The 11,430-nt window shown below is 46.5% G+C and overlaps 1 protein-coding gene across 1 annotated transcript; it reads left to right on the top strand.

Moving 5' to 3' along the window:
• The first annotated feature begins 145 nt into the window (after positions 1-145).
• On the top strand, positions 146-2,291 carry LOC119450799 (putative transferase CAF17 homolog, mitochondrial). The gene has a single exon (XM_037714296.2). The coding sequence runs from the start codon at positions 276-278 to the stop codon at positions 1,365-1,367; it is 1,092 nt and encodes a 363-aa protein (XP_037570224.1). The 5' UTR covers positions 146-275; the 3' UTR covers positions 1,368-2,291.
• The last annotated feature ends 9,139 nt before the right edge of the window (positions 2,292-11,430 follow it).

Here is an 11,430-nt window from a genome sequence, read left to right as displayed (position 1 = left end):
GCTGATGTGCATTCGAGTTATACATTCGTAAATAATAGCTGCCGCACATTTAATAATGTCTAATATAATAAAATGTAATATATAATTTATATAATGTAATATAATGTCAACATATTTTAGCGGCTTGCAAACGAGCCAACGGCAGCAAAGCTTGTAGCCAAAAACGGAGAATGTCTGTCTGCTACGGTCTGCTAGACGTCTGAGAACGCCGGCAACGCCGGTTCTGTAGCAGAATGATGTTGCTGTAGACAGCACCGACCTTTCGTTCTTACAATATGCAGAGCTTCGTCGCACTTGCCGCCGCGATGAAGGTTGCGCGTCCTCTGGCCAACGTCTCGACGTCGGCGCGGCGGCACCTGTGCAGCAAGAGTGACCACCAGAGACTGATCGTGTGCGAGCAGCTGGCCAGCTCGCGCAAGCTGGTGCGACTTCGCGGTTCCGAGAGCCTCTCCTTCTTGCAGGGCCTGGTCACCAACGACACGCGTCACCTGAGTGCGACGGAAGGAGCGGCTGGCGGCAAGCCCCGCCGTTGCATGTACGCGCTCATGCTGAACAGCGTCGGGCGCGTCCTCTACGACCTGATCGTCTACCGACCGGGGACCGGCGAAGACGAAGTGCTCGTCGAGTGCGACGCCGACGCCCGCCAGGGCTTGCTGCGACTCCTCCGGCTCTACCTGTTGCGCAAGCCCATCGAGATCGGGCCGTGCGACGACCTGGACGTTTGGGCCGTCTTCCACCCGTTCTGCGGCGCCGTAGACGAGCCGCCACCGCCGCCGTCTAGCGATAACTGGCCGGACACAACGAAGGGCCGCTGCGTCGTCCGCGATCCGAGGCTCAACCTGCTGGGGTCGCGAGTGCTGGCGGACGCCGGAGAGGACCTGACGAGCGCCGACCCGACCTTGGTGCGCGCTGCCGAAGGCAAGGAACCGAGCTACGCGCACCTCCGCATGCAGCTGGGCGTGGGCGAAGGGCTTCGCGAGCTTCCACCGGCGGCCTGCTTTCCCTTGGAGTGCAACGCGGACTACTTGGGTGGCGTGAGCTTCCACAAGGGCTGCTACGTGGGCCAGGAGCTCACGGCGCGAACCCACCACACGGGCGTGGTGCGCAAGCGGCTCATGCCGGTCGTGATGCTGCACGAACCGAGCGTGCCGCTGCCGCCCGACGCGGTCGTGCGGGACGCTGCCGGCGCGACGCTGGGCAAGCTTCGCGCGCACCGGGGCCCGCTGGGACTGGCGCTGCTGCGCGTCCACGAGGCCCTGGCCGCCGACACGCTTCATGTGGAGGGCGTGCCACTGAGCGTCGCCAAGCCCGGGTGGTGGCCGCGCCAGGCCGGCCGCTGCACTGGCGACGGACAGGCGACCACGTAGACCTCTAGCTACGCCGGCCCGAACCTCGTGCCCCCGTTTGTGCCAGTGTAAATGCGTGTTCCTAGTCCTTCAGAAGTGCAGAGACCGCTATAGCGTCCCGTTTGCCCCTTTGTGGAGTCTTCTATTGTACCTCAAGCATGGGGTGATGCAACCCAGTAGCCCACACACGCACCTTACAGACTAGCAGTGTACTCGCAGTCACGCTGCATCATCTGTTGATCAAGGAGTATGCAGTGCCCGTATTTGTTGGGCACAACCCGACACGGCTTTCCCGTTGTAGTTATTCTCTGTCGTGTAATTTCCAAACACCGGCTGTACACTTCTCTTCTGAATGGTTTCGGGTACTACCATGCAACTCACAATTTCAACAGAACTCCAATGCCGCTGGCGCAACTCGATGTGTCTGTGGAAACTTGACGAATGGGAAACATGCACAGTGCATATTCTGCCGCAATTGCAATCATATCCCATTTAGTTTCTTACAGCACTGCCCTGGGCTTTGTATCAGACCATATGCTTCCAGGGACAATGCCAAAACTCGGATTTTCCACCTCAAACCAAGCCATTGCAGGCTACAAGCTTGGTAGCGTCATAAAAATCTTTGAATTTGGACACCTCGGGAAGTGACCTTCAACATGCAGGGCTTACCTGAGCATGAACATGTCAAAATATATATCCGCTGTGGTGGCATAGTCGCTTTGGCATTGAGCTGCTAAGCCCAAAGGCACGGGATCAAAACCTGGCTGCGGCGGCTGCATTTCAATGGAAACAAAATGGAAAGACGCCCATGTACCATGCATTGGGTGCACGTTAAAGAACCCCAGGTGGTCAAAATTAATCCGGAGTCCCCCACTACGGCGTGGCTCATAATCATATCGTGGTTTTGGGAAATAAAACCCCAGAATTTAATTTAATGTCCAACTATGTACTAGTGTTTGATGTTTCGTTCATGTGGCTGATTTAAATTCCTGCCGATAATGGTTATCCTGCAGTTTGTGTAGAATTGGCAAGAACAGTTTTGTGTATCACAAATCTGCCACGTGAGGTCAATAATTTTAAAGGTGACATGGTCTTCAGCAGTGTTTGACTCCTACTAGGTCACCAGTCTTAGTCTAACGTTTCCGACTACGTAGTTCATAATAATTTTCACAGCTCGAAGGCTAAGTTACGAACACGCAAAACAATCGTGCACTTTACACACAAGATTTAATCAAGTAAATACTTCAAATTTGTGATTTTACCCCTATGACTAGGCATTTGTCTAGTGGCCAATTTTCATACCAGAACATCTTGAGCGCAGGTGAAACAACACGAAGATACGAAAAAAATTCAAGTGATTTGTCAACATGTTTTATGATGATGCAGTGTTGTGCATTGTACTTAGGCACCTGTCCAGTTTTGAATTGCACTCTGTCCTCACTACATACCGAGTGATGTTAGAGAGCAATAGTTTGCTATTCCTCTTTAATTTGTGTGCATTGGACATGACAGGTGCATTTTGCCAGCACATTGTGTGCCTGGTTCTAGTCATATTTGTTTGTGGTGCTGAGTTTTCCAGCAGTCTTTCTTTCTTCTGGTGCGTACCTTATGCTACTCTAATAAGAGGAATGCTGAGCAAGAAAATTTGTGGTAGAGCACTTACGTTCAACCGTAATCTTTTTGAAAGACAGCAAATTCCAGATGAGAGGTCGAGGTATATTTGACTCACCCACACCAACCTTACGGGCATCCTACAAGAAGTACTACAGTCTATGGGAAAGCGATCTCACACAGAAATCAAGAACGATGCAACAAGCTCTCGACAACATGGCAGACTTGCTTTCTGATAAGTCGGCTGACATCGACGTTGGAAATATGACTAGAATCAAGAACTACCCCAGGTTGCACATTGTGCTTTACATAGCTATACCCACAAGTCAACATCTCCAAATCCTCAGCTAATATAAGACCAAGATGGCAGAACCAGCATGTGGGTGAAACAATAATGCCACGCCTGGACCACCAAATTCTACACCTGGTGAAAAGAATAATCTCAAAATCATGGGGGGTGGACAAGCAGATATTATATAAGATCGCAGATGCTGTACTTGTGTCCAAGGTATTTTATAGTATTAATTACCAGCAGCGCACAAAAAGAGACAACTCATCAAACACAGGCATACAGGTACTGACAGGTCTTTCCAACTTTACCATGCTTGAAGACCTCTACGAGAAAGAGCACACGAACAAGCACCTAGACAGAGTAGAGGTGCAGCCTGTGGCACAAATTCTTTGCCTCAAGAGCTCGGAACTGGTTGCAAGATCTTATTTATGAGAGTTAGCATTTGAGCTGCAAAGACGACTAAACCTCCCTTCAGAAACACAACCTCAGGAGCACCTGAACTCGACACACAATAAGCCCATACCGTGCAATATGGGCATAATTAGGCCAGGAGACTATATGCAACTGCCAAGCACACAGAGGAGGTTGCTAATCATGAAGACAACAACAGACATCAGGCACATATAATAACTAATCAGGCAATAACAGTGTAACAGAAGTATGGCACTACATAAAAATAAATACCCCGCAAGTAGAGACCATTCCAGGACATCCTATACCCCGAGAAGCTGAACTGAAAGCAATCAAAAGCAGCACTTGCAGTGCAAATTTACTGACTACAACATCCTGCATGCCTGCATGGATTCACCAGAAACTGCCAGGGCCTGGGGATCACACAAGATTGTCGGGGAAATCGGGAGACTGACATGCAAATTGCAAGCACATGGGCAAGAAATTACATTACAGGATACATAGCCATGCAGATATTCCAAGGCACAAGTGAGCTCATGAGCCCAGCATAAGGACTAGTTAATGAATTCATGAAGCTGCACAGAAGGAGAACGATGCCCCTGCACAAGGCCCCGATTTCACGTCCAAATCTATGATACACAGACACACACACATAAATGTTGCGAGGGCACAGTATCAACAGGAGGACATAGAATAAAGGACAGCAGACAGGGTTGAGTGCCAACTTCCAACTAAAAAGGGGGCATATCGAAACGTTGGCCATCCTTTCCGAGGCACCTTATCCCTGTTTGTAACCTTTATATCGCAACTGTCAACTAAGGTTTATTGTGAAAATGAGGAGATTTATACAGTTTACCAGAAAAAAAGTACAGCAAGAAGGCCAGATAAAAATTGGTGCGTGATGCAACAAACAAATAAAAACATAACAGAAAGAAAATACAAAAAAAAAATCCATGTCACGGTCGCACCGTTCGTCCTCCACAATGGTGCTGCATTTTATTTTCCTGTTTTTTAACGTCTTGGGGGTTAGGTTTTCGGCTGCGTGGGATCGTCGTGGCTTATCTCTCCTGCAACTCCACTATATTTCACGTTGTTGTTTTATTTGTTTTCTCTTTAACCAGCCCCTCTAAACAAACTCTCTGAAAGTGCACGTCGCGTCATTCGTCACCATGGTAACAATATAGCTAGCGATCAGTTGCGCATTATGGAAAAAGCGACAACCTAAGAACACTGACATAAAAACTGACAAGTATTTTAAGCATAAAAAAATTATAAAAATTGAGAGCAAAAATGGAATGCCCAAGGTTTAATTCTGTAGATACTTTTGTGTGCCAATCGTGCGAAACTGCTGCTGCTGTTTTTGTGCCGTATCACGTGACCATTTTGCCGCACCAGCGAGTCGTCTGTCACAGAATGTCGTCGGCTTCAGGCATTCGTCTCAATGCTTCCGTCCGACGACAATGTCACGAGCGTCTTTTAACGAGTTGTTGAGAGAGGAAGTGGCAAAGCGCCCACCTTTGTGGGACGTTTCTCTCATCGAGTACAGAAAATTCACGAATAGGACTACGCTATGGGAAGAAATCAAGGCAGCGCTTGAAATCGTCGATCCTAGAGGTACGTACACTTTATAATTGTTCTTGTCTTTGTTACGTGAATACAAATTCATTGCGCACATTACGTCTTCAAGGTTAACTTTACGAACAGTCGAATAACATACTCGGGGCACTAAAAAAAACGCATTCTTTTTTTTTTTGCAATATAACACGTTTAGGCCCTATATACAGGGTGTTTCAGCGAACACTTTCAAAATTTATTTAAGGTTGCCTGTGGCAAATAGCCCAATTCTAGGTAATGAGCTGGTCTACGCGAAGAGGCGGACATTACTTGCACAAAAAATTGAAATGCATAATCAACTAATCAACAAAAAATCACTAATTAGGTTTTTAACTAATCACCTGATGGCCCGTATTACAATTTACAAATTGTAGACGTGGAGTTCGCAAGGCTGATCCACTTGGAATTAATCCTCAGGATGACGCCAGTTTCGAGATATTAATTCCCGAACGTTGCAGAGAAATGCATTGGCGTTCCAGTTAATTTTGTGCTTCAATGCATAAAGCGACGTTTTGTTAAGAAACTAACTGGAACGCCAATGCATTTTTGTAAAAGGGCAGTAAAATAGGGCACGTAAAGACGCAAGAAATTTAATGAGAGAAAAAGTGGAAAGGTTGGCCGAAGGAGAGTGTCCTTGGCCTGCTACTCCACACCGAGGTAAAGAGGAAGGGTAAAAATAAGATTCCTGAATTATCGATGGTCTAGTTACACCAGGGTTCAGTTAGCACATTTCTTTGTAAACAAAAAGTAAACCACACAAAGAATGTAAATATTATGTCAGCTCAAAAGTTATTATTGAAGTGCACAGACCTCACGATTTTCAACAATTTCTTAGAATTTCTTATGTGTAACCTAGCCCATCCTTGGGCCACTGGGTATGTTCCACCGACACATGGTCAGATTTAAGCCTTTTTATGCTCATGAAATTCTTGTTTGATAGGTGGTTTTTATCATTAGTCTTTGTAAAACTTTCTGCCCCGTTATCATTTTTCTTTTCATTCCGCTTAACTTCTGTTTGCAAGAGCCTTGTTCATTCTTTTTTCTGATATTGTTTGTTAAGTATTGTATAATGTTGAGCCATTCCTACTTTTGTAACTACATTTTTACACTTAATACTACAACCTTGCAGCCTGTGAGGTAAATATGAATAGATAAATAAATACATAAGCACATGTCATTCATTACTCTGCATACACCTCTCACCATCCCTCCCTCAACAAACATCACTGTGTTGATTTCTCACAGTGCGCATCCAGATTAACTGCCATTTGAATTTTGATATAGCTTGTGACCTATGCGGTGCATAAACAAACCTCGCAAAAGATTACATGTTGGATTGTTGAAAATAAGACAATCGTATCGCAGTTACCTTAACAGAATTTAATTGACCACTAGATAAAAACTTCACTTTGCTTAGATTCCAACAAGTGCACTAAATCAGCACATTTTTTTGCTAATTAATGTGGCCATTACTGCATGGGCACAACTTGTAGATTTGAAAACAATGTTGAAAAAATTACTTTGGTGCAACATATTTTAAAAAATGCATACATCACTGCGATGGCAACACCAGAACATGATAGAAACACAAACACACTATAGGATGCGGACAAAATCCACAATGTTTGGATCATGAAACTTATGAAAGAGCAGTTTCATTCCAACACTGTTAACGAGAGGGAGAAAGAAAACTTAATCTTGTCCAAGTAAAAAATTCCATGGATTAGTTTAGAGATATAGTCATTGCTTAACACTTTCGAAATGAATAATTATACAGTGGAATCTCGATGATACGAATCTCACGGGGTCACGAAAAAAATTCGTATTAGCCGAAATTCGTATCATCCAAACACAATTAAAACTAGCTAAATTAAAGAGTCGAGAGGTGAACTCACTCAGGCACATGTACGTAAATAGCATTTACAGTATAGACGACTTATAAAGTAACTGTTTATAGTGCAGAACTGGCTACAATGCGGCCTTTTCCGACTCCCGTTTACTCTCCCATAGAACTCCATGTACTATACGCATACCGCTTACAGTGCAGCCGCGTGAGATGAAATTGCGGCTTCCGTGGGGAAATCTCGCCTAAAAGGGCGGTAGCGAGCACGAGGTGCGCCCACCGATGGGAGAGGAGATCAACGAGGGCGATGCATGAGACATGGAGCACGAGTCCAAGGGCAGTAAGGTCGTCACCGCGCGCCGTATGTGCAAGTGAAAGCGCGCCTTCACGGACAGCGAACGCACAGCAGAGAGCAAACGCGACTTCCGTTGCGCGAAAGGCCGTGGGGGTATGGTATGGGAGGGAGGCAGGGGGCGACGCTGTGCTGCGGCGCCAAATGCGTATCTTGCAACCGAGCGCAAGGGTAACTGGCGACGCAATCTCCCCACGCGAAAGAAGCAAATCGGGAACATAGCGGGGGAGAGGGGATGGAGGGCGGCTCCTACTCTGCCAACAAATGCGTTCTTGTACTTTTTGCCTGTGCCGGCTGTCGGTGTTGTCGCGCGCACCGTATCTTGAACGCGATCTCCACACGGCTCTGACATTTGTATGCGCTGTTCTTACGCCGCTCAGTTTCCGTTGAAGCGATAGACCGCAAGAACCTTCGCTTGCTGCGGCGGCCGCGCTTCCCCACGCGCGGCCGCCGCAGCAAGCGAAGAGACAAAAAGAAAAGCACAAAAGCAACAAAAGCGCCACCGCTTCAAACTCTTCGCGCCCAGTCGCGGCTTCCGCGCTGTCCGGCACCGCGTCCGCGCCTCCGTGCCAAAAGAGAAAGAGAAAACGCGTGTGACTGCGCGCTGTTCTCTTTCGCGGCCGTCGGTGGGGTGGCGTTTATTCGTATCAACCGACGCGGGTCGAAAATTGATTCGTGACAACCGTTCCCTAGCACGTTGCAAAGTATTGGGGCTCGGCCGGGACTTAAGAGAAATTCGTATCATCCGGATATTCGTATTAGCCGTGATCGTATCATCGAGATTCCACTGTAGCTTGCTATCAACATTGAAGCAGCCTTTCAACATAAAGAAAAGTAATCGGCTGGATTTTCCAGCTTTGAGCATTGAACTGCAGGCAAGTCAAGCGAGCATAAAATTGTTCAACTTGAATCTGTTTGGGAATACCAGACAGAAATGAACATTGCGGCTTTCCTTTGTACTTTGTTACTTTGCCAGAGTAATCTAGTTTGGAAGGACTCCCATTAGCAGATTTCAGACATGCTGATCTGATACTGGTAAAAACACATGGCTAGCTTAAGAAATCTGAGTGATTGCTAAACATTACAGTGAAGGAACTATAAAATTTAATAACATTGATAATAATATACCAATGATATTTCTTTGCACAATACATGCTAACCGTGAGAGGTGTGAAGAAAGGGGGAAAACCCTACGGCAAGTGCGCCTGCCAGCATGCCGTGGGCCTACGTTCCTGCATTATGCATAATATGTACTGATATGGCCGTCTTGTTGAAGGTTCAGAGTATACTAACAGCACGAGACACACAAAACAAAGTAGACGACAGGTGTGTCTTTAGGAATTCTATGATGCCATGCACAAGTTTCTGTACAAATGACGGTAGCTCTTCAAAAAATTGATGTGTCTGCTTTTGCGCCTCTAAAAATATTCAGAGAGGACATCTATATGTAATCACTGCACACGCGCCGCGATGGACGAACCAGGCTAGCGCCGAGGTTGAATTTCACAACACAATTTCTATTCCACGTTCAGTAATCACACACAGATCATTCGCGGCTTCCTTCAGGGGCAGACGTGGGCTTTTGGGTTGGCGATTGTTGCTGTGTTTGGTGCAAGAATATGGCCAGCAGGCATCGCTCATGCGCAATCACGAGCAATATACACACATCATTTCTCCAGAAGCGGACGCTGAGCACGGGTAGCGCGAGGATCTTGTTGTGCTGACATGACGACGTCGCTGTTGCCGAATTCCAAACACTGCATATGCGGTGAGGATAGCTGCACGAAAGGTCATCTTGCAATTTGTTGTAGTGCAGGCTGAGCAACACATAGAAGTAACATGAGACAACACACAGCGCTGAACAACCAGCTGCGAACAGCTGTTTGCGTACGCCATGCATAGGAACCACCGTTGCGCACTCCAAAACAAATTTAAACTTCAAAATGTTTTTAAATTACAAAACGCACGTATTACTTGGTCCTAATAAAGAGAGGTCAATTATATTATAATGTGCATGTCTTTTTCATTACATTAAAAGAATTTATGCGGCATGTGTGACAAAATCTGGCAGCAAGCAACCCTGGGCATCGCATCAGTCGCACTGTTGAAATCGCACCATGTGAAACGGCCCTGAAAAAATCGCATTGCGACGCATGCGATTGCACCGATTTTTTTCGCTCCAGTCGCAGCGTCCGTTGCAACGCCGCCAGCGTTGGAACGAACACGCTGGGCTGGTGGTGACTAGGCACAACTGTGGCTGCTGTTAAGGGATCGATGGTATTCCTAAATAAATGCATCACTGTTTCGATGATCCAAATATAATCTCACTATCAGGGAGGGAGCAGTCTACCTGACTGGAGCAGTATTTTTTTATTTGGGGTGTTGCCACGCTGCACTCCGCAACACCCCAACGACCGCCGCTTCGCGTCGGCGCCCGGCACCGTGGCACCAGGGCACAACCGACCACGCCGCCAAACAGAGGACAAAAAAGAAAATGGTGATACTAAGAAAAAAAGCGACTTCGACATCTCTTTCCACCACCCACGGCAAAAACATTTTACACTGATTTAAACAAGTGGCATTGGTGACATGCTGGCAAAAACCATGACCTGCAAGGGGCAGCAAAGACATTTATATGTATATATATATATATATATATATATATGTTTTCATCATGTCATATGGTTTTCCTACGTGCTTCTATTTGCACTATTTCTGTGCCGGCTCCTGTGATTCTTCGCTTCACTGAGATAGGATATACAAGACTCAGATATTGACTGGTGCAATGCTATCTGCCAGAAATCTTGCCAATTATTTTACCGACCAGTGGCAGAGCCACTTTTAAGTGCGGAGCACTTCAGGGGCCCGGGATGTCGTCCCTCGTCGGTGCTTGTCGCGCACAACACAAGGTCTACGTAAGACATAAAATTCCCCTAAAAACGGACGAAATTAAACCAAATAAGTCTAAAGTAATATAAAATAAGGAGAACATCGTGAACTAAAGCATTCATTATCCCAAATTGATGAAAACCCAATCGAAAACGCCAAGCTGATACTGAAACTAGTCAAGAGAGGGCGCCATAGCCTCACAAGTGGAAAGATTCCGCTAGGGCACGCTGAAAGAGATCCGTTCCCACGCTCCGGGATGCTCTTTCTCGCCATGGACGCTGAGCAGCAAGCACGCTTGAAGCGACAGCAGGCGTTCGCCCGTGACAGACAGCGCCGACGCAGAGCTGATCAAGCGGCGCGCGCCCAAGAAGCTGAAGGTGCTCGCCAGCGCAGGCAAGCTAATCCCAATATCGTGAAAAGAATAGCTAAACACAAGATAAACACAAGGGAAATACCGGCGAATCACCGCTCCACACTTCCCCAGCTTTCACGTTGAGCGGAACTGCATTTTTCATTGGGAGCTAACTAAAGCACAAATTTGGCATAATTCACAGAATGCACTAATTTAGAAGCACTTATACTAAAATAAAACAAAAATTAAGTGCAAATTGTGGGGTTTAAATGTCCCGAAGCTGCACAGTGAGAAATGAGGTGACGCTGTTGGAGGGCTCCAGAATTATTTAAATCACTTGTAACAGGCACCTAAATCTAAGTCACAGTCACTTTTACACTCTGTTCCCATTGGAATATGCTCAGCCACCTATTGCCACAGTTACGTCGCAGAAAAATCACTCTGCCACAAAAGCTTACCAAGAGTAGGCCTGCAATGTGAAAAGCACAGAAGTGTATTGCGAAGCGAAAGGACTCTTTAATGTAAACACTGAGTTTTTTTTGTTTTGGCAAACAGATAACCACTTGCGGTTACTGCGAGTAAATTCATACAATGTAGTGCAACAATGTAACAGTACATCTGATGCTACTGACAGGTAAGTTGGAACCTCGCTCCATTGTCTCAAAAACTGTTTGCCACACCAGGCCATCAAGCCTGCTAGGTGCGACTCCTTGCACGAGG

The sequence above is a fragment of the Dermacentor silvarum genome, chromosome 4 (assembly GCF_013339745.2).
Source record: "Dermacentor silvarum isolate Dsil-2018 chromosome 4, BIME_Dsil_1.4, whole genome shotgun sequence".
Lineage (NCBI taxonomy): Eukaryota > Metazoa > Arthropoda > Arachnida > Ixodida > Ixodidae > Dermacentor > Dermacentor silvarum.
Note: the sequence above shows the minus strand (reverse complement) of the source record. Positions and strands in the feature narration are given on the sequence as shown.

Coding starts and splice junctions, on each gene's coding strand:
- LOC119450799 (XM_037714296.2), top strand. CDS start 276: ATGCAGAGCTTCGTCGCACTTGCCGCCGCGATGAAGGTTGCGCGTCCT.